At 28.6% G+C, this 24,361-nt stretch overlaps 3 protein-coding genes and 1 pseudogene across 5 annotated transcripts; all 4 read left to right on the top strand.

Moving 5' to 3' along the window:
- Positions 1-82: 82 nt before the first annotated feature.
- Positions 83-4,673, top strand: LOC101493058 (uncharacterized). Of its 2 annotated transcripts, XM_027331694.2 has the most exons (7): positions 83-799; positions 1,388-1,537; positions 1,752-1,916; positions 2,412-2,585; positions 2,771-2,998; positions 3,131-3,327; positions 3,871-4,673. In XM_027331694.2, the coding sequence occupies exons 1-7, from the start codon at positions 214-216 to the stop codon at positions 4,477-4,479; spliced, it is 2,109 nt and encodes a 702-aa protein (XP_027187495.1). In that variant the 5' UTR covers positions 83-213; the 3' UTR covers positions 4,480-4,673. The 2 variants fall into 2 exon arrangements, with proteins under 2 accessions (XP_027187495.1, XP_012568565.1); XM_012713111.3 differs by having other exon boundaries at positions 86-799; positions 2,771-3,327.
- Positions 4,674-7,003: 2,330 nt separating this feature from the next.
- On the top strand, positions 7,004-10,991 carry LOC101511931 (vacuolar protein sorting-associated protein 29). Of its 2 annotated transcripts, none has more exons than XM_004491040.4 (4): positions 7,004-7,215; positions 8,632-8,816; positions 9,806-9,943; positions 10,445-10,991. In XM_004491040.4, exons 2-4 carry the CDS (start codon positions 8,685-8,687, stop codon positions 10,745-10,747), a joined length of 573 nt encoding a protein of 190 aa, XP_004491097.1. In that variant the 5' UTR covers positions 7,004-7,215; positions 8,632-8,684; the 3' UTR covers positions 10,748-10,991. The 2 variants fall into 2 exon arrangements, with proteins under 2 accessions (XP_004491097.1, XP_004491096.1); XM_004491039.4 differs by having other exon boundaries at positions 7,074-7,215; positions 8,648-8,816.
- Positions 10,992-12,955: 1,964 nt separating this feature from the next.
- On the top strand, positions 12,956-15,543 carry LOC101512471 (uncharacterized). Its single transcript, XM_004491041.4, has 5 exons — positions 12,956-13,111; positions 13,183-13,253; positions 13,367-13,447; positions 13,857-13,900; positions 15,180-15,543. Exons 1-5 carry the CDS (start codon positions 13,072-13,074, stop codon positions 15,277-15,279), a joined length of 336 nt encoding a protein of 111 aa, XP_004491098.1. The 5' UTR covers positions 12,956-13,071; the 3' UTR covers positions 15,280-15,543.
- Positions 15,544-16,704: 1,161 nt separating this feature from the next.
- On the top strand, positions 16,705-24,278 carry LOC101512790 (protein ACCELERATED CELL DEATH 6-like; annotated as a pseudogene).
- The last annotated feature ends 83 nt before the right edge of the window (positions 24,279-24,361 follow it).

Raw genomic sequence — 24,361 nt, forward strand, 5'->3', positions numbered from 1 at the left:
TTTATTCTTCCCTTGTCATCTAAATAAAGTTTCATTACAAGATTCACATGGGATGTTGAAGCATCAGATTCTATGTTTATAAAATAGCCCCAATTGATGAATGCTAATGAATATTTAGGAGCACAAACAAAATTAATCTAGCTATCTAGTAACATTATTACTACAAATCAATTACCCCATTTGAAAGAAAAAAACCTTATTTTTTTTTTCACTATGACAACATTGATGTTTGATGATAGGGACAATATATTACAAAACATTTCAGCTGGAGAAGTAAATGATTTTTTAGGGGAATATACATTGGAAGGTAAATGGGAAAATGTGATCATGTTGTACTATGAATTTCCAAAGGAGGCACACACAACAACTTTAATTGATCAGTCAGATAACACAGCTCTGCACATAGCGATAGATTTAAATGAAGAATTTGTGGTTAAAGAGCTTTTGAATGCTATCTTGACACATCATGTGCATAATATTGATGATGTGAGTGATAATCAAAGGGTTAAGGCATTGGAAATGATAAATATGAGTGGTGACACACCATTACACTTTGCAGCATCAAGGGGTTTTGCTAGAATATGTAAGTGGATCATAGGGAGAAACAATGAGAGGATATATTTGTTGAGTCGTAAAAATAATTATGGAGAGACACCACTTTTTCAAGCTGCTGTTAATTGGAGAAAACAAGCATTTGCTTACCTTTCTCATATTTCTAAAGAGAGAGTCACTTTACTAGATCTTGTACGAAATGATGGTGATAGTATTCTTCACGCTGCAATCCGAGGAGAATATTTTGGTAATTTATAATAAGTTATACTTGTGCTAAATACATATATAATACCATGCAAAAATATAGCCTAAAACTAATCATTTGAGTATTCTCCTTAATATTTTGTTGGTGTGGTATATAATGCCTATTTATCTTGAATTAACTTATATACATAAAAGGTGTTTTGGTGGTTTATAAGAGAAATATAGATATCATAGTAATAAAGAAGTGGAGAGTTCAACTCTCTGTTACACAAATTAACTATTAACAACTAACATTTACCATTTAAAGAAAAACTTATATAAAGTTTATGACTACTAATACTGTTTAACAAAAATAATTCTATATTACTGTAAAAATTTAATGTGAAATATGTATATACAAAATTTAACTTATGGTATAGTAACCTCTTCTTCCATAATAAGGATGGTTGCTTTGTTTTATTTTGTCCTTATTTTAGTGTTGTTTAGACCTTATTTGTGTTTGAGTTTCTTTGTATTTTTTTTTAATTATATTATTCTTTTGTTCAATAAAAAAAAAAAAAACAATTTACTCTCTCTCTCACACTACACATTTATTTGTGCTATAATTGGATACATATATGTTTTGGAACAGATTTGGCTGTGATAATAGTACATTACTATGATTTCCTGAGCACACATTTCAACAGAGAAGAATCTACTCCTCTTAAAGTCCTTGCCACTAGACCTTCAGCCTTCAAAAGTGCAAGCAACCTTTCATGGTATAAGCGACTTGTATACCACTGTAAGTAACCTCATTATATAATCAAAAATTAAATATATTTTAAGTTTCAATAAAATTTATGATAGAAACTAAAATTGATTAAAATTTATGTATGGAATAAAGTTAAAATGCATATATTTTATATTATAGAGACAAAAAATATATTTAATTTTATAATTAAAATTCAAATACACTGTATATGTGTTTTGAGTATTTGTGTTTGTTGCAAATTAAGGCATTATTGTGGAACAACTGGATGCTGAAAGAACAATGAGGTATTATTTGAGAAAGATGGAGGTTGATCAAAATTCTAATAAGATGAAGTTTCCGGCTAACTATACTGCTTTATGTGGTTTTGTTTCTATATGGTTAAGTGCTACTGGCATTGGCACTGGCACTGGTATGTCATATGAAATCTCATGCTATTAGTCACTCTTATTTTTTTCTTTATATTTTTTTTACTTTGATACTTAATATTTACCAACATATATGCTTTAATGTGTCTTCACATATACAACATCAAATATATTACCATTGGTTCCCCAAAAGAGATACTATAACTTAAGCATGTCAAAAGAAGGAATTAGCTTATGTCATAAGCTTTTATGACCTTTTTGTAATCTTATTAGGTGCTTGAGATTTGGATCCTCTGTACAATTATCCATGTTGCAGAGTTATTTGATTTAAGAGAAAAAAAATTAATTAATTATGTATTTTAGATTCAATAACTCTGCATTAATATTGATCGAGGATTCAAACAAGTGAATATATATTTATTATAATTGTAGTTTACTAACTTAACTTTTCAATAAAAATGAGATTACATTACTAATTAATGGTTAAAATATTTTTAGTGTATTAATTTCAAATATATATTTGTTAAATCTTTTGTCAGGAACAAAGATTTCAAAAAAGAAGAAACAGTTTGACGCTGAAAATCCATCAAATGACAATCGTCCACTATTGAAATCAGAGAAACATCAAGTTGGATTTTTGCCACCAAATTATGAAACCCTTCAACGATTTGTTAAGTCTACATATGTTCATACTCTTGGCCTTTCAGGAGTAGGTATGTACATATATATGTTTTGTATATGGTGGCTACTTTTATATAATTGTCATTTCTATATTTTTTATCACATGCATCTAATTAAAAAATTATTTTTATAAAAATTTATTTATTGGATGATAATTTAACAAGACTATTAAATAATTATTAATTGGTCTTGATTCAATTAATGTTCCTTTTTTAAGAGTTAAAGGATGTGAAGATTGCAAAGAAGAAGCATGAATGGAGTAGTCAATTATTGAAGGCATTAATGAAAAGACCTTATGAAGCATTCACAGGAAGTGGTGGTAGACCAACTGACATAGAAATTGATCCTGAGATGTACAACATTTTTCCTCAATGGAAACGAGATGGAAATACAAGCAGAATGGAATGCTTTAGAAAACCAGAAACAGAATCTGAAAATGAAATTGGTAAAAAAGATACACCCTTTTTGGTAGCAGCTAGAAATGGAATAGTTGAAATGGTGAATGAAATTTTAATTAAAGTACCAAGTGCTATACATAACACAAACTCAAAGAAAGAAAATGTGTTGCATGTTGCAGTGAAGTATAGGCAACCAGTTATTGTTGAGAATTTGAGAATGATTATGCATTCAAAACCAGAAGTTTGGAATAATTTGATACTTGTAGCTGATGACGATGAGAATACTATATTGCATTTGGCTGCTGATGGTACTGATAAACCTTGGCAGATTGCTGGTTCTGCCTTGCAAATGATGTGGGATATTAAATGGTTTCAGGTACATACAATTTCAATCGTATGTCAAATCTTTTATTCTTTTACATATTTTTTATTTTTATATTAGATTTGTTAGAATACCCTTCTCAAAGAAAAGAAGATCCACAAACTTTAAAACATAAAAGAAAGAATATCCAATGTTTCATCACATAATTTAGTCAATTATGCTTACATCTCATTATGCAACACAATTACAACACATTTTTATTGTGATAAAGATTTTTTTTATGATGTCAATCAATCACGCATATTAATCATATCATTAAAAATGTTTAACTTTAATTATAACTACTTCTAATCATACATATGATTGATTGTGATTTGCTGACAATCTAAAATTTTAATTTTGTGCAAAGAGACTATGTATCAAAATTAAACTCAATAAATTTCTAGATAAGCTTATAATATTTTTTGGTAATCGTAAAATCATGCAGAATTTGTTTTGAGAAATTTCCTGCAAAAGCTATAGTAATTTTTTTTCTTTTCCAAGTGAAAATGTTTATATATGTTGATCCATTTGTCCTTTTTTTTTTCCTTGGATCAGTATGTCAAAAGCCTTGTGCCACAGCACTTCTATTTCAGAAGCAACAAGAATGGCAAAACATCAGGTGAAATCTTCAAAACAACACACGAAGGGCTTATAAAAGAGAGCAGCGACTGGCTAAAAGAGACATCTGAATCCTGCTCCGTCGTGGCAGCGCTCGTTGCTGGCGTTTCCTTCGCCACAGCGAGCGCTGTCCCTGGCGGAACAACAGATGAAGGCAGACCAATACTAGAAGGCAAACCTGCATTCGATATATTCGCCATTTCTTCGCTTGTTGGTCTTTGTTTTTCTGTCACTGGCCTAATCATGTTCCTTTCGATTCTAACTTCTCGGAAACAAGCCAAAGATTTTCGAAGAGATTTGCCGCTGAAACTTCTTCTCGGGTTAAGCTCTCTTTTCGTGTCGATTGCTTCGATGTTTGTTTCGTTCTGCACTGGACATTTTTTTCTGCTTAATCATAAATATAAATCGGTGATGTTTCCAATTTATGGAGCTACTTGTTTACCTGTGACTTTCTATGCTGTTGCACAATTTCCTCTCTACTTTGATCTTCTTACAGCTATTTTAACTAAGGTTCCAATGGCAACTGATAAAGGTGACAAATTATAAATCTTTTCATGTCAGTTTTGGAACAATAAATAAACCAGTGTGGAGTTGGATTTTGTATTTTTGGTTTTAGTCCTCCATTTCCATAAGAAACAAGTCTTAGCAATTTGGATATATTGATATGTAATACTTAAAGCTTTTCATTTTTTTTGTGTGTGTGATGATTATGTTTGTATTGAAGTTGAGAGATTTTTGCATATTTTCGGGATATTTTTATTTTTATTTAAACATGATGTATGAGAATGTAATTGGTTTGTTAAATGAGAGTGTAATAGATTTGAGTTTTGTAATTGTAATCACATTATATATGAGTTTTGGAAAAAAAAAATTGTATTTTGGTTTTGGCTGTTTTTAGTTTTAATTATAGTTTTGATTCTAAATTTGTGTTTAAGGAGAGAAAATTTCACATATTCTTGATCCATTGGGGTAAATAGACCAAACAAAAATATTCAATTTTTAAAGTCTAACTTAATCTAAAAGCATTTACAATGTCACCTCCTCTATTTAATCCCAAGTTAAATAACTAAATAAACACCTTCATTTTGGTGTTAAAAACACTAGTATGATGTTTATTTAAGTACCATCTATATTTTAAGTTTTGAGGATCAAATTTAATTAAAAAAATTTGAAAGGAATACTATTTTTTTTTTTATTAGTATATTCGATTATAGCATTTCATTAATACTGATGCTTTAATATAAAAAGAAATTTCAGTCAATATTAGTTATGAATCACCTCATTGATTTGTCTTTAAATAAATTTTACATTTGAATTTTGAAAGACGAAATAGAAAATAAAACGACAATCAAGTATAATGACACCAAACTCTCAAACATCTAGAGATGACAAAAAAATCAACACCCGCAGATACCCACCTAAATCCGTTTGATTTGGGTGGGGAAAACCTGCTTTGATTGGGTGCGGGTGCAGGTGCGGATTTTCCTCGAAATTAAATTTCGGGTGCGGGGACGGGTGCGGGGACGGGTGCGGGATATCCACCCCGCACCCGCACTCAAACCCGCCCTGCAAGTAATATTAGAGTAAATTTTGAATTTTCTATACATATACATATCAAATATATTTAATATTTTTTTAAATATTAAAAATTATAATCTTATCTCTATATAAAATAATTTTTTTATTTTATTATTATTTGATAATAATTATTTTATTATATTAATTATAATAGATATGATTTTTTAAGTTTATAATTTTATATATATAAATGAGTGTGGTGTGGGCGGGGAAACCCGAAACCCGTTGTGGCCAGAGATGGGGTATAATTTTCACACCCGCTATGAAACGGATGCGGGTGTGGGTTTTCTTCAATTAGTCGGGTGCGGGGATGGAGGAGACAAAATCTGTCCCCGACCCGCTTCGTTGCCATGTCTACAAACATCCACTTAAGCTTTATGAAACTTATGAACCACTCATTTCGTCTCTAAATTTAAGTTGTTTTAACTTTGGATACATATGTTAAGAAGTAATAAACTTACTTGTGTTTAGTTTTTTTTACCCTTCATTCATTAAGTAAAAACAAAATTAATGTAATGTATATTTTTGAATATTTAAATGGTAAAAAAGAAAAGTATCATTAATTGTGACTTATTTTTTAAAAGAACTAAAATTTTGAGACAAAAGTAAAGTGTCTAAAGGATCAGATATCATGGATAGAAGGAGTACACATTTGGAGTTTAACTCAAGGTCGACTGATTCTATTTGAAACTCTTAAACTTATTACAAAACATGAAAAAATCCATAAGCTTCATCTACCGTAGTTGAGCATATAAGAGAAAACTATTTAATTTTGGTTAGAACAAAATTACCAATATCGTCACAAACGCACATTCCTATTTCAACTCAATTTTGCAAGGACTAAAAAGAGGCATTTGATTTTTTCCACATATTCGCCCCTACATGCAACACGAGCAAATTCAGACTTGTGGAACTTGATATACTAGCTAATTGCCAATCATTAAGAAGTTTCAAACCGCCATAGATTCCTCGTTAAGTTGTGTCATTAGTGTTATTCTAAATTTTATTATTGTGTTGCTGTCATATACTTCACACCACTATGACCCATTGTTGAAATGAAAGATTATCGGCGAAATTCACTTATTTTTGTTTTGTTTTGAAAAGTTGGATAGAAGGACTTGAATATTTATTAGACATTAAATTAAAAATTTACAAGATAGTGATAATAACTTTAAGTAATCTTTCATTTTGATTCATATATATGTAAAAATTTATAGAAATAACTTATATAATATAATTTTTTAATTCAATAATTAAATTTCTAATATATATATTAAATAAAACGTTATTAAATAATATAAACATAATATTATTTGTAATTTCATTTCTCTTATATATATATATTATAGAATTATAATTCCAATTTAATTAAATTTTGTAGAACTTAAATCATTGATGTATTCACATCTATAAAATATATATTCAGTGGACTAAAAGCAAAATTAAACTTTCCCTTTAATCTTAACTTGCAAAAGTGACTTGTTATCTGTCTTAATGTTAAGTGTGAGTTTTAGCCGATTCATACCTCTGAATATAAAAAAAAAATGAAGCAAAATTAAACTAAGGATGTATTTATTATCAATTAACAATGAATTAATTTGGTGTAACGAATTTGTGGAATTGGTGCCGCTTCCTCCCGGTGGTTTTGTTTTGATTCTACGGTGGCGGAGTGAGTCCTACTCTCTACCATTAACTATCAACAAGGTTTGCTCTCTTTCTCACTCCCAATTCCTCTTTTCCATTTCCTCTGTTAACTACTAGGTTTCTATGGTCAACGACTGCTTTAGATCTTTGAATCAACGATCACTTTTCTATATTTAATATTGAAGGAAAAGAGTATTGTTTATTAGCGATTTTTCGTATTATATATGTGTGTGTTGAGGATGGATCAATTAAAACTAATTGAAACCAAACTTAATATTACGCAAATGAACAAGTTTTTGATCCTATAACTTTCTCAGAAACTCTGTATTTGGATTATATATTTAGATTAACATGACAAATAGTTCTCATATAACAATCTTAGTTTTTGCAGACATGCTAGATCTGAAAGATTATAGTTACAATTTAATATTTGGATGGATTGAAATTAATTTCTTTGAAAATTGGGAGGGTTTGTCATATGTAAAGTTTATAGGTTTTGAGATTAGTGAAGAGGAAAGGAAAGAGTCTTTAGGGGTGCACAATGTGTGTTTTTATTTGGTGCTTAATATGGATGGAGATTGGAGAGAAATGTCATAAATTTCATAGATGATTCTTTGATGCTACCTCGACTATAGGATTATGTATTCTTATTAGCTCCCTTATGGTATTTAGCCAATGGCTATTCCAAAGTGGTTATCTTGTTGGACATATGCAGGGAGACTTGTGAGCTTTGTTTTGTTATTTGTATGTTGGGGGTTATTTTAGGCTTGTTATCTTTGGTTATTGTATGGATTTTTTTGGCATAGCAAACTGGTAGCTTATAGCAGATAAGTTTGTAGGATCAATTGATCAAATATTCAAAATAGAGGTTTTTGGTAATCAAATTTCTCGCACTAGCTTATAGCGTTTTCCAGACGCGAGTTGAAGTAGTGTTTGAGCATATATCTTATAGCGTACTATTTTTTTCTCGTTTTTATTGTTATAATTTTAATTAATTTCCTCGTCTATCATCCATTAAATGAAATATAAAGTTATTAACTCTTAGAGTCTTATTATTTACAAATATTCTTTTATATCTCATTTTACATTTATCAATCAGTTCAACTACTAATTTTATCTAAAACTTCAAATTCAATTTTACTAACTTATCCGTTATTGGTTGTAAGTTCATATGCTATCTATGTGTTCCTCTCTTGAATTCGATAAATTTTCTCAAGTGGTTGGGATGGGTAGGGTTTGGCCGTAGTAATACATAATACAGTTGGGGTTTATGTATTGATGGAAAGTTTGAGGAAGTTATGGTGATTTTCACTCCCTTTTTTAAGCAGGTTATATGTTGGCTCACTAATTTTTATATCTGATTACAATACATGGTACTGTATAACCATGTTTTATATATTTGTATATACATACATAATACGTTGTGTCACATAAATTGTTTTAACAGTTAGTCACAGTTCTTTTGTTTATTGGCAGTACTTTGTTTGTGCAGGTTCTCTAACTCGTCTTTCAGTTTTTGATTATTGAGGATGGTGCTGGTCTTGGCCTTGGGGGATTTGCACATACCCCACAGGGCACCCGATCTTCCTGAAAAGTTCAAATCTATGCTTGTCCCTGGGAAGATCCAACACATCATTTGTACAGGAAATTTATGTATTAAAGTATGTCCATATTTTGAAATAACTATTACTGATCCAGTTTGACAGTTGTCATGCTAAGTCTGAATAGTGAATATAATCAATTGTATACTTGCATCTAACTTACCTCTTGTTTACTTTCTTATAACTACAACTGAAACCTTTGATCCCTCTATGGGGTTGACTATATCAATCAGAACTCGAAGGATATCTTAATGCTTATTCATGAATCATAGCTCTATTTTTTGTAAAATGAATAATTTTCTCTCATTGTAGCTGTAGAATTTGTTTTCATTGGGAAAGGTTAACTTATTACTATGTATGTCTGTACTTTGAACATTTAGCTGTAGGACACCTCAACTTTCATGTTGTCAGTTTATATCTTGTGCTGCATGTCTTTATCATTGTCCAAGCTTCTTTGGTAGAAAACCGATGATATTAAACAACTAGTAAAATTGGGTTGGGTACCTGTATAGAAGGTTCATAATGGTTCCTGTGGTCGGTGGCAAAGCCATTTTGGGGCATGATGGGATGCCCCTTGGTCTGTCTAACATGCATTGTCGACTATTTCGAAAGGTGATGAATTTTTTATAATTGACTCCTGCCCCGTCTTCCTTTCTTGTTAATATTGTCAAACATTATGTACGATTTCCTGACGATATTTATCCATGTAAAACTGGTTGACCACCTCCCTCGAGATCAGTGATACCATGCTATTGATGACAAGAAAGGAGTTAAATAATTATTGTAGGTTGTTTTACTGTTTTGCGTTTGTTAGCATGGGTAGGGTACTATAAGTAAAGTACGATCGTAGCAAAACGTCAGTCCATGCATTATTTACTCCCTTTGTATTGCACCAATTATATGTCTGCATCTACAAATATAATTCAGTACATATGTTATGGGTTACTTTTACATATGATAATTATTGCCATTCCCCTTAACTGTTATTTGAAAACAGACATTTTTTATGGTTAAACTTCTAAGGTTAGTTTTATAACATTTATATTCAGGAAGTCCATGACTACCTAAAGACTCTTTGTCCCGACTTGCATATAACTCGCGGCGAGTATGATGAAGATTCAAGATATCCAGAGACCAAGACACTAACCATTGGCCAATTTAAGTTGGGACTATGCCATGGTCATCAGGTCTGATTTTATTTTGGCTTTGTTATTATATGCTCTATTTTGCTTCTAGAGATTACCAGTTTAGGATTTTCTCTAGGTAAAGGGTGCTTCACTCTGTGTTTCATGATCTAGGTCTATGTTTTTAGGCAACTTAGTTTGTGTGTTGGAGTAGTCTTACACCAAGTATTTTCCATAGATTACCTTGCTATTCAATCTGAACTGAATGATTAATTGATTCTACCATTTTGTTACTTTAGATTGCACTTGTATAGGTTAAATTATTGTCTCTTTCTCATCTTCCATGATGATATTTTCACGTTATTTCTAATAGATGCAGTTTTCATCTGTTTTATTTTTTTGTCCTGATTTCTGATTTTTCCATTCAACCATCTTCCAAGTTCCATGTTCCACCAGTGGTTGGACTTTTTAAAAAACTATAGTGGTTTTGTTTGATATAAACCAATAAATGTGTTACGATATGTATGGCTATATGATGATTATGTCTTCTTAATGATTGTGAAGGTTATTCCATGGGGAGACCTGGACTCGCTAGCGATGTTACAGAGACAGCTTGATGTAGACATCCTTGTTACAGGTCACACCCATCAGTTTACCGCTTACAAACACGAGGGTGGTGTGGTTATAAATCCAGGTTCTGCATCAGGTGCCTACAGCAGCATCACCTATGATGTGAACCCAAGTTTTGTGCTTATGGACATCGATGCCTTGCGTGTCGTGGTCTATGTATATGAACTTATTGATGGAGAGGTTAAGGTTGACAAGATTGATTTTAAGAAAACATCCACAAGTCTACCTGCTCTTTAAAAATTTATTTTGGTCTTGGTCTCTTTAATCTTTGCTTTTCTATTTGGTTGTCTAGTGTTTTTCTCTTTCAAAAGTTTGAAAACATGTATTTGGCAATATCGTAGGATTTGATCAATTTGTGATCTGTGCAGAACTTATGTGACTGATTAACAATGGCTTTGTGTACCCCGTTGATCATAAGTCGCAAAGTCTATGTAACATGGTAATTTATATTTCATAAACAGGCAGTTATTAGAAGCATCTACGATCTGGACCTTGTTAAATGTTGGCATTAGTTTACAATATCATAGTTGCATGCATGTATGTTACACAAGTACAATCTGTTGACGCAATTTATACAGTAATTTTTTTCATAGTTATCATCCAGTAGTATTTAGTATCAACATTACTTTGATCCAAGTAGAACTGACTTAGATTCAAAGTCTTGTGTTTGAGTCTTATGGATGAAAAAACACGGTTGGAAAGAGATATATTTCATTAAAGATGAATAGTCCAATTTCTCAACAATTAAGACTAGGTTCTAAATTTTGATAAGATCAAAATTTAATTTGTAACCAATCTTAGACTCGAGTTAACTCAATGATAATGATTATTCTCTCACGAGTTAGATGCGTTTTTTCATGTGCTAATTGTGTTTTTTGAAATGTTATTTCAACTAGTGTTTATATATATATATATTTCTTTTCATTTTCACTCTTATTATTGTTGTTTAAAATTTTTAAATATTAATTAAAAATATCTTTTTTATATCATTTTATACTTATCAAAATATCTTTTATATATTATTTTATATTTTCTAGTTAATTTAATTACTAATTTTACTAAACATTTAATCGACAAACCTATTACTAATTTTACTAAACACTTTAAATTTGATTTGTAAATCTATGTGCTATGAATTCATTACTGTTAATTAACTTAACTTATCTGTCATTTACTATTTTTTACCTAGCTAATTTTAACCTAAAACATTTTGTTACTCAACTAAAAATATGTGGACTTAACCTATCTCTATTTTTCTGGGACAGTTCAAACCAATCCTAAATAACTTGATCCAAATTTGGCCACGATGACTGCCAGGATTTTAAACACCTCTAACTCAAACTTTAGATTAAAATCATTAATCACTTGCGTAGAAGAATGACCGACTACTTGGTTAACTAAGCCCCTTTCTTTGTTTTTCATATACAGCTTAGCCCCTTTTCATTCATACAAGAAAGAACTTTTCAATATAGTATAGGGGCATTAGCGTTATGCACATTTTTTTTTGGTTGAATATTAGCATTATAATGTACTTCAAATTTATAAAAACATTACATTTGAAAAACAAAATAAATAAAATCCCGTGGACTGTATGTGGCTGGTAACGGAGGTAATTTATTTATTGACTTAATTACAGATTTAATCTTTTTATTGTTATCGATTCATAAAATTGATTATTTTATTTTAAAAATTGATATTTTTGTTTCTTTCCTCTGATTCTTTAATTAAAAATGTATATTTTAATTTTAAATTTTTAATTTAATTAATGACATATAAATAGTTAATGTATCTAGATAATTCTATATCATAGAATTGTATATTACGTTATTAAATATAGGTCAAATCGTCATTTTTTAGAGAAACCAAAACTATCGATTTTAAAAATAAAGAGACTAATTTCGTAAATTGATAATAATAGAATAACTAAAAATACAATTAAATCTTATTTATTTTGAGTACATAATTAACAATTATGTCATCATTGATTAGTTTCTCTAAAACTTCGAAGAGATTATGTGATTTATTATTTATTATAGGCTAAATTACATATGTGGTCCCTTAACTTAATTTCAGGTAAGGTTTTAGTCCTTTATCTTTTTTTTTTTTCCGACTTGGTCCTTTATTTTAATTTTAAGTGACAATTCGATATTTTATGTTTTAAAATTTCAACAATGTTATCCATTTTTATACAAAAATTCAAAAAAAAATTCAATCAAAACTCATAAAATTAACTATATTCTTCAATATAATACAAATTTCATCAAATTCGTAACGCAAATCTTCAAATAAACTCATATTTTCATACTTTATTTCATATTGTTAGGAATAAAAGACTAAATCGAAAAGAAAAAAAAAAAGATAAAGGACTAAAACGTTACCTGAAATTAAGTTAAGGGACGGATGTAATTTAGCTTTTATTATATGTTATATATATTCTATATTGAAAAAAATATTTTTCTATAAAAAAAAAAAAGAGTTACAAACGCTCTCAAATCTCAAGAAGCAATAGAGTTGGGTTACAGCTTAGAGAGAAGAAGGAAGGAAGAAGCAGAGAAAATAAAATGGATCCTCTAATTTGGCACAAAGTCGCTGCAATTTCAGGTGAATCCTTCTTTTACTTCTTCTTCTTCTGTAACAGTAACAGTAACTGAATGAGATATTGTCTGAAACAGGTGTAGCAGCACTTGGATTAGGTACTTATGGCGCACACGTCTTCAAACCCCAAAACCCTTCTTACAAAGATGTATCTTCCTTCCTTTCCTTTCCCCCAATTGCATTTTCACTTCTATTTCATCTTAAACCTCCAATTTTTATTTATTTAATTTTATTTGAAATTTTCAATGTCTCTTTGATAAGGTTTGGCATACAGCATCTCTTTACCATTTGGTTCACACTGCTGCGTTAGTTTCAGCTCCAATTACTAAATATCCTAATGTTGTAAGTTTTCTTTTCTCAATTTTCCTACTTTATCTTCCCTTGTTTATCTTTGGTTTTTCTTTTTTATTAAACGAAATTCATTCTAGAGGTGTAAAATTGATGTTCACATGTTTCGATGTCTTCAATTAGAATTGATTCTAACTTCAAGTTATAATTTCCCAGCCTTTTTCAAATTTATTGTTTAACCGACTTTTACATGAATGTATCAAAAATCAATTTTATAGAATCAATTTTACAAAATTCATTCATTTAAAACCAATTATTGTCAACTGTAGAACCAAAGACAGGCGTAACCCTTTAAAATGCTACACTATTAAGCCTATTATTACTATGTATATGGTTGTTGTGAAGTGTTTGAAGTGAAAATCGTCAATTTGTTTTGTTTTCAATCATCATTTTCTTTTTGCAGTTTGGAGGGCTTCTAACTACTGGGATCTTGGCTTTCTCTGGGTCGTAAGTTCTCTTATAATTTACTCATGTGGCTATATCGGTATTATGGGTTTTTTAAATTGCTTTATAAATTTAAATACAAAGAATTATAAATCTCTTTGATGCTGGTTTGTCTATATAGGTAGAAGGGTGAAGGGCGATGTGAATGTTTAAGATTCTTCCAGCGTATGTATATTTTTTCTTAGAATTTGGGTTGGATTTAACCGTTGAGGGTCTTACATCGAATGAGATATGACCAAAAAAGTATTCATAAATGAGAGACATCTCTCATCTTACAAGCCAATATTGTTGGTTAACTCAAATTTTAAGATTGTAGTAGAGCTTGTCCAAGATCCGTTACCTACTACCGAGTCACACTTCAGATGTCTATTCCTTCCTTAGCATGAAGTGTTTGTTGCTGAGAGTTCTACATTGGATGATATATTGCTTTAAAACGTAATTATAAGCAGGAGACATCTTTCATCTTACAAGCCAATATTCCTATCCCTCAACCCAACATAGTAAACGTGCTTGAGGCTGCAATGAAAGCAACCCATATTTGCCTCAATTAAAGCGACTAGGAGCACACCACAATTAAGGCGCATTTCCAACATTTTATTGGGAATAAACCTAACCATTAATGGTTTCATCGTCTAACCTCAAGAACTCAGCTGTTTGACTACATTCCATGAGATTTCTTTCTGATCCTTATTTCACTATTTGTCATTGGTGTGTTCTAGTCATCCCAAGAAATACATAGATTGGTTTGAGAAATATTTGTGGATTCATTATAAAGTGAAAGTTTAGAAAGTATTAGGAAATCAGCCTCTAATCTTATTTTCAATACCTTATTGGGAGGTAATCCATTTACCTGTAACATTTTGGAGATCTATAATGGAATTGTCCCTCTTTCTTTGGGCTACAAATGAGTGCAAAGGCTTACCATTTATGCCTCATTGTGTGAATGAGATAGTTTTCATACATCGTTTCCAGTAACTGTTCTTGATCGCTTGATGGTAAACATATCGATTGGCTTTTGACCATTTCGTTATTTAAGAAGAAGATACTTCATGCTTAAAGTTTTCATGTTAGACATTTTGGTAGATTTTATAGTGTCTTTGTCAGATGGTTCAACAATTCACTTAGGTCATAGTTTACTATCTGTCGATTAAGACTAACCTATAACACTATTTTGGAGCTGTTTTATCCGCGTGTTGCCATAATATTATTAAAAATTGAATGATGGTTAAACAAACTGCATTCATTTTGTATGGTGATATTGAAAGAAATGTTGAACTTTTAGGTGTTATACGGTTGCATTTCTTGAAGACAGAAAATATTCAACATTGGCTCCATTTGGCGGCTTTGCATTTATAGCAGCTTGGGGTAGCTTGTTTTTCTGACGACTTCACTGTTTTGGTTTGTGATGCTACAATATCTATAGAATGTTTGTTAATAAGCAGTTAGACTATCATCATCAGATTTTACAATTGCTTAGAGCCTGCATACCTCATATTTGTAAATATTTTTCTATTTATCTTGCCAATGGTTTATGCTCTTGAAATCAATGCATTTACCTATATATTTCACACTTGGTTACAAAACTTGTATGCATTTGTTTCATTGGATGATGTTCCAAAAAGATTGAAGTTTTCTGTTAAAGCGAACGCATGCATGTGTATTAGATTATTAGTGTATCCCACAACAGAAAAATAAAGATGACTTATATAAATTAATATTCCATTGTGATTATGAACACCTGGTATGAATTTAGCATGAGGTGTTGTGGTGCATAATGCAGTGGAATATCTATTGATTACAATCAGGTTTTTTTGCATTGCATAGAGATTTATTTTAACCTATTGATTGATAAGTCTTTGGTTTGGTATTTATTTCATGATCTGTTTGCTTCTAATTGGATTGTCAAGTGTCGATATAAATGGATTTTGTGTGTTCACTCAAAGAACCGGTTTACTTTCTGATAAAGTTTTCTGTTTTTATATTTGGAAATATATGTTCATTTTAAGAATGATCACTTGTGGAAGTATTTGGAAAAGTTTATGAAAATAGATTACGATTTATCAACAAACTTTAGTTAGCTTATTTTGTTAAGCTCTCCAATATAGTTTATAGGAATTGTTTATGCAAATCATAAGTGGAGTTTGATTCTATCCTTTTTTATTGCAGAAACAATTTATACGTAAGTCATCACATGATAAATGCTTATTGGAAAAAGGTTAAACTTAGTTGGTTATCCAAACATTCTTAAAGAGTCTTTGAAAATTATGACAATTTTATTGTAAAAGCTGTATATGGGGTTGAGCCATATTTACTGACATAATGTTTAGGAAATAAATTTGAAATCGGATTTTTAAGAAACTATAGTCTGATCAGAGTTTGAATTTGGTTCTTTCTAAAGATTCTTTCTTCACTGAAATTCACTAACTACATAAGTCTAACAATTTGGTTGAATTAGTTTACTTTGAGAAAAACATATTTTAGAGTTTTAAATAAATAAAAAGACTTAATGGTAATAATTCAAAAATGAAAAAAAATAAAACCACTCAATCAAATAACATTCCTCAGGAAACAAAATTGAACGTAAACAATCATTTTGATCCTTGGATATAATAGACATTGTTATAATAGTTTTTAAATATATCAAAATTACAAAAACATATTTAAATTTATTTTTTAATTTATTTTTATATTCAAATATGTCTTTAATTATTCATCGTAACATGTGTTTTTTTGTTAGTAAATTTATTAGAAAATAAAAAAATCATCTTCCTATGTGCAAAAGTGCATAATTTTTAATTTCATATTAAACGAATTGATCATTTCATATAATACACTCAAAATTAGTGTGTGTTTGTGTGGAGTTTTACGAAATTGAAAAATCACTTTTACTTATACTCATGATTTGAGATCCAACTTACCTACACACTCTTTGAATATTTTGAATTTAAAATTAGTTTTATAAATCCTTATTAAACATGTTATATATGTTTAACCAAATGAAAGTAAAAAACTATGGGATCTGAATCTTTAATCGTCTTAATCAAGAAAGGGAGGATCTAAAATATCTTTTATTGAGAATAGGGAAAAGAACAATTCTTTAATTGTAGTGATCGATTTGCAGAGGAAAAGCTGCTTAATTGAATATATGATTATATACATTTCACAAGTAAAGAACTTTACAGATTCAGTTACAATACTATATATAGATAGATGTTTTGAGGGTTACTGCCACTCAAGGGAAATTAATTAAGCAGATTATTTGCTGAGAGAGTTTGAAGCAGTTCCACAATTTTGGTTTGTCTCATTAAATTTTAATCTGTCATAACTCTTTATTTTCTGCTTGTCATTATTTGGATTAGGATTTGGATATATATATTAGAGTGATGATTTTTTCACATATTATTTTACACATATTTGCACATTTTATTTCTCTCCTCATATATTTTACTATATTTACACAATAAATGTGATTAAGTTGGTTAAGTGGCACTCTTAAATAAATAATAATGGTAAATCAACATCAATTTTTTATTTATATTTGTGTGACAATTAGTTATCTACATGTAAAAATATTATTAATTCAATTAAGTAAATTATTATACATCATATTTTAACAAAAAATGCAGTTAATTAAACTACATATGCTTAATCAGATTCTTTAAGGTTATATAAATCGACCAACATTTCAACTAAATTAATCAAATTTTTGTATTCAATTAATTATGTGTTGCACGTGTCCGAAAAAATGAATGTCCATAAAATATTTTTGATATACTATATTTGGGAAGCACTCCATTGTAATGTATGTAGAACATCTTTTTTGAGAAAAATAAATAAATTGTGGTCTAAAGTATTTGAGTAGTTTCTACTAATCTTGTAGTCATTTTAAATGACAGAGAGATAATATGAAGTAAGCACAGTCTCAAGACTTGTAAGCATTTGTAGACACGATTGAATATGTCCCGACTTTTAACGAATAAAATCTACTTTAATTTTAATTAGGTGCAATCAAGTCTACAGTTTAAATTTCCCCCCAAAATTCAATGTTATGGTGGAGGTGACATGTTAGATACCTAATTCACCCTCTAACATTCTTTAATGTTAATAAAAATTAGACTTAATTGTAGTTTTAGTCTATTTATTTATATTGATTCACAAAATTGGTCTTTCTATTTTAAAAATCGACAGTTTGATTTTTTTCTCTGATTTTCTAACTAAAAAATGATTATGTAAGATATTTTAAATGACGTGATATATGATACAATAATGTAGAGTAATTAACACCAATGAAATTGAAATAAAGTGCTGTGAAATCTTAAATTTCAACTTTTGAAATTTTTTATATGTTTAATTTAATTAATGACATGAATAATTAATGTATCTAGATGGTTTTATATCATAGAATTGTATGTCACGTCGTTTAAAATATATTAAATCGTCATTTTTTTAGTTCAAAAATTTGAGAGAGTAATTAAAACTGTCGACTTTTAAAATAGGGGAACTAATTTTGTGAATCCATATAAATATAGAGACCAAAATGACAATTAAGTCTAAAAGTTATTACTTGTAGGATTCATTGACCAAATAATGAGAAGTAAAAACATCGGTAGTAGTATATATTAAATTTGTTGATAATTGATATTGTTTTACAAATTATGTTTGTCGATTGTACAAGATATAAATTAATTAAGTGTGTATTGGTAAAGAAACAATTAATGCAATCAAAAATTGAAAGAAAATTTATAAAAAAAATAAAAAATAAATTTCTCAAGATATTATATTTATGGACACGTGAATATAGTAATATTTTTTGATTTTTTTTTTTATATATGTACCGATTTATTTTATTTAAATATTTACATTTTAAATTTTAACCTCTTCTTAATAGAAATTAATATTTTTGAAACCAAAATTGATATTATTTATGCGTGTGTTTTATTTAGTTATAACAAATAGATACTTTTTATATTTTGTACGAAAATGTCAGTTTTTAATAAACATCGAAGTTTTTTTTTCTTTGACTAGAAAACAGTAATATGGCACGTACTAACGATGACCAAATATATAATGCTCAACCATTGCTAGATGAAGCCTCATCAAAGAATGCTATAAATAGTGATAAGGAGGAACCTGAACTTGAAATTGAACCTTCAGAAATCACAATCTTTCCACAATGTTATCAAAATAATCCAATTACTTTGCTTAGTGAAGCATATCATTTGGTATATGGAGGTCCAAAGAATTTGTTAAACTCCTTTGATTTAACAAATATTAAGACCCCTATGGAAAATACCGTGTTACATATAGCATCTTGGTACGGCAATGATGAAATAGTGACACTTGTAATTGAACGTGACCCAAAACTTTTGTTCACATTTAACAAAAACAAAGATAGTGCATTACATGTTGCTGCAAGAGGTGGACACATCTCAACCGTTAAAAAGCTATTATCATCTTATGCTAATTTTGAACGGCGTGAGATAGCATTGGCATGGTTAAATTACAAGCATGAATTAGAAGATTATGACGACGTATCAAATATGGAAGATTTATTAGAATTTGTGAAAGAAAAGAATGTTCACGGAAACAATATGGTACATGAGGCAATGTTATGTGGCAACAAGACAAATATTGGTGGGGATAAGATTTTCGAAATGATTGAATTTTATAAAACTGAAGACCGGTATGGAAATTAATTGGCAAAGTGTTGTTATGAAGAGGCATTATATGTTGTTAATAATGCAAATAAATCGGTACTTTATCTTGCGGTTGAGAATGGGAAAAAAGATGCAGTCGAATTAATATTGGAGAAATGTCATAATAATATTAAGCCAAAGGGGTTATCACCTGTTGTAGCGGCAATCATGAAGCATAATCTAGGTACATATAATTTGTTGCATATATTTTTTTTATTGGCAAATTTTAGTAAATAAATAAATTAAACTAGTTTTTCGAGTACAAATTTGGGACTTCCTTTTTATAGTATAGATTTAGTAACATACTCACCACTAATTTGGGACTAGTTTGTTGCTTATATGATATCTTAGTTTCTTCATCAAATTATAAATAATAACACTACTCTCTTAATAAATAATACACTACTCTTAATATATCACATATTGAATTAATTACAAGAATTACTCTTGTCAAAAGAAAATTACAATAATTAAAAAATATAATAGTAGTATTATATGTTAAATTTATTAACAATTATTTGGTATTGGGTTTTCAATTTTATCATTTAGGAGAGCAAATTAATTTTTCATTCTATCATAGTATTTACAATTAGTTAAAAAAATAATGTAAAATAATTAAAAGCAATTAGAAAGTAGTGAATTAAGTTAAAATTTGAAAGATATTATTTGTTGCTATTAAGTGTATAGATTTTTGGTTTGAAACTCTAAAAGTTTTGACCATAAGTTTTTTTTTTTGCTCTCACCTTTCTAACAATATATTGGTTTCATAGTTCAGTTTCGGTTCCATAAGAAAGAAATAGTGAATCCGGATATAATAGATCAAATCTAGTGATATGGGTTTCGTAATCCTATAGTATGTGTAAGGTGTGCAACCACATAGAGGCTCATATTTTCAGATGCACCAAAACAAATTTCTTATAGTATCGAAAAAATATATATATGGTAAACAAATATAGTATAAAAAATTATAGTAAAAAAAATGTCAAAATTTGAAGGATACAATGGTTTTTCTTCTTAAACTCTAGATCTAAAATTCTAAATTTAAAAAATTGTTGGACCTTTATAATTGAATACGTAGAAAACATGATGAATCTTATTTTATCTATATACTAAAATTAAAGCCTTAAAAAAATTGTCTTTCACAATCTCCTACTATTGTTACTACTTAGTCTCTAAAGTTTATGAAAAAAAACAAAAAAATCATATTATTTTTCAGAATAATCTTCTTTACTAGCAATCCTATGTCCCGGCTCTCATCTCAAAAAGTTCGATCTATAATTTCTTTAATATCTAATCTTTATATATTTATAAGTTTATTAGAAAAATAACAATGATTTTAGAGTATATAGATAGAAAATTCAAAAGACATTGAGATGATATTTTACCTGACAGACTTTCTACTACTAAATATTCTGATCGATATATACAATATTGTACAACTATTTTTATTATAATTCTATTGTAGTTTTGATTTGATTTAAACTTTTTAACGTTGATTTTGATTTTTAATATATATATATATATATATATATATGATTTATAAAAAGAATTAAAAAAAACCTGTATAAAAAAAATTGAACATCAAATTCAAATTTCACACATAACATCTACATTTTTAAACATAGTTTTAGATTTAGATGTGAGTGATTCACCCTTGTAATAAATATTTATTATTAAAATTGAAATGTAATTATATAAATGTGAACATTTAGTATTACATCAACTAAAAATAATATATGAATATCATAAGATTTTGAATAAAAATATAGATTTTCAACAACAACAACAACAATAATAATAATAATAATAATAATAATAATAATAATACAAAGATATGTATATACATAAGTTTAAAAATACAAATATATTAATCATAAGACTTAATAAAATTGTATAAATATCAAAATTATTAAATTAAATATTATATATATGATTTAAATTACAACATTTATACTATTTTAGGTGGAAAAAATTTCTCCATGAATACCTTTTGTATACAATTAAGATTTAATTTTATAAAATGATTAATTATTATTTGAAGAGTAGCACTCATGAATGTCTTTAAGTAACTATTTATGTTTTGAGTCAGAAATTCTGAGGATCTTATTGGAAAAGAAGCCAGCATGGTTCCATTCAAAGGACAAACATGAAAGGGTTCCACTACATTACGTTGCATCAATAGGTTATCTTGAAGGTGTTGATTTATTACTTGGCATATGTATAAATTGCACTATTCAAAGGGACAAATATGGCTATTTCCCAATTCATCTAGCATCATATGGAGGACACGTGGAAGTAGTAAACAAGTTACTAGAATATTGTCCAGATCCAAAAGAAATGCTTGACACGTGTCATGACCGAAATATTCTTCACATTGCTGCAAACTATGGAAAATATGAATTGGTACAAAATATATTACAAAGCCAAACTCCTGAACTTCATAAGATGATAAATCAAAGGGATAAAGAAGGAAATACACCTTTGCATTTGGCTGCAAGATCATGTCATCCCACAACTGTTTACTACTTAATTTGGAATGAAAGAGTGGATGTTAACGTTGTTAATCAAAACAATGAAACACCTCTTGATGTTGTTAGTGCAGTCTATGAGGTGGATAAATCATCTTTGAGACTGGCAAGTAGTACTATCTCCTTACAAACTCACACAAAATAAATTACAAATGTTGCTATACATGGTTATTATCATATACAGTTACTATATCTTAATTTCATTAAAAATAAATGTTTTAATAAATTAATAACATAGATGAAATAATCATTTAAAGTGTTCTTATATAAAGATTGTTTCTTATACTTCAACTTTGATTAGTTTTAAATCAATATTAGAACATAATCAAATTCAATAGAACAAAATTGAATTGTGGTTCAAGTTAATCCTTTTTATTTATTTATTAATTTTTTTTTAATGTTTATACATTTAGTAATCATCTGACTAATTTATAGTTTAACCAATTAAACTCATTGAACCATAACTTAAAGATTTTACTGATTTGATCTTTAATGCGGTTTTTAATTCATTTCTTGGAATCTACATTAAAACAACTTAATCACTCAAATTAATTTTGTGCATTAAAGATGCTCTTGGATTGTCTTTTTTTTCTTCTAACAAATTAAATTTAACACATCACTCTTTTCTTCTCCAACCTTTTTTAAAAATTAGAAAGTTAAAATAAAATTATCAACATAAATTAAAAAAAAAAAAACAAATATGATTTTATTTTTATATTACATCATTATCGTATTGCTATAAAAAAAATTGCACCGTCATAATTTGTGTCTTCTTTTGTTTCTTTTATGTAACAATGTATGCAGTATCTTACATGGACAGCACTAAAATCAGCTGGTGCAAAACAAAGTCCTAGAAAACCAAGTGAATCAAATTCACAAAAAACAGAAGAGAGTAATCAAAAGATCAAAACAGAACAAAAACAGAGTAATGAAAAAGAAAAAGTATCCGAAAGATACAAAGACAGAATAGAAAACCTCACAGTGGTTTCAACGCTTATAGTCACAACTTCTGTAGCAGCATGTTTAGCTGTTCCAGGTGAGTAGAGATGAAGGGTACCCCTTTTTTTTTCTTTTTCTTTTGAATAAGTTTGTACACTTTTTTATTTTTATTCCTTCTAATAATATATATTGAGCTAACTCAAACAAATTTATTTGTTAAAAATTAAAAATTATTATTTAATTGATAAATTTATTTTAGGAACATAATTTTATCCTCTATAGTAACTATAAGAAAAATTTTGTCAATGATAAAAATTGTCAAATCTTAGAAGCAAAATAGACAATAAATTTCTTGCAAATAAAAAATTTTGCTTACTTTAAATAACATTGCAAATTTTTTAAATACAACATTAATCATAGATGATAGATTTTAAGCGAAACCATACTCAACTTTCATAAATAATTTATGTTTTATTTTATTTCATTTTTGATGTTTTAATTTACATATTATATATGTGAAAATTATCATTACTTATTACTTATTTGTTAAGTTAAATATTTTAATTTTAAAAAAATATCCTTTATATTTGACCCTCTCATACAAATTAAATTTGAAAGCTTTGCACCTGCAGGTGAGGCAGATGGAAAAGCAAATAACTTATATCATGCAATGTTCCAATTTTTCATTATATTCATCACAGTATCATTATTCAGTTCAATAAGTGCTACTATCATACTATTTTGGGCAACACTTGGATTAACTGAATTATTAACTTTCTCTGTCAAAATAGTAATGCCACTTCTTGGTATTGCTCTAATCTCACTTTCTTTGGCATTCATGGCTGGTCTATACACAGTTATTAGTAAATTAAGTTGGTTGGCCAATGTGTTTTTGGTTATGACTTTGATTTTTGTTGTGGTTGTGATTTTGTTGTATGTGTTGCTTTTCCTTCCATCATCATCCACCAACAAGTTCTTGAGATACATTTCTCACTACCCTTATCTTTTTTTAGCATCACGTACTGAATCTAAAACTGATCAGGGTGTTAAATCATTGGTGGTAGTGTAACTTAATCTTTTGCATTTTAGCTAAGTGGGTATTCATTTGTTCACTATATAAAATAAGTCCCACTTAATTACATGTATGTTTCCCTATTTTTGTAAGTGTGTGAGATATGTATGTAACTCTTGTGACCAATAAATGTCAATCAATATTTAAGGAAAATTCTATATTAGATATATATATATATATATATATATATATATATATATATATATATATATATATATATATATATGTA

The sequence above is a fragment of the Cicer arietinum genome, chromosome 2 (assembly GCF_000331145.2).
Source record: "Cicer arietinum cultivar CDC Frontier isolate Library 1 chromosome 2, Cicar.CDCFrontier_v2.0, whole genome shotgun sequence".
Taxonomy (NCBI): Eukaryota; Viridiplantae; Streptophyta; class Magnoliopsida; order Fabales; family Fabaceae; genus Cicer; species Cicer arietinum.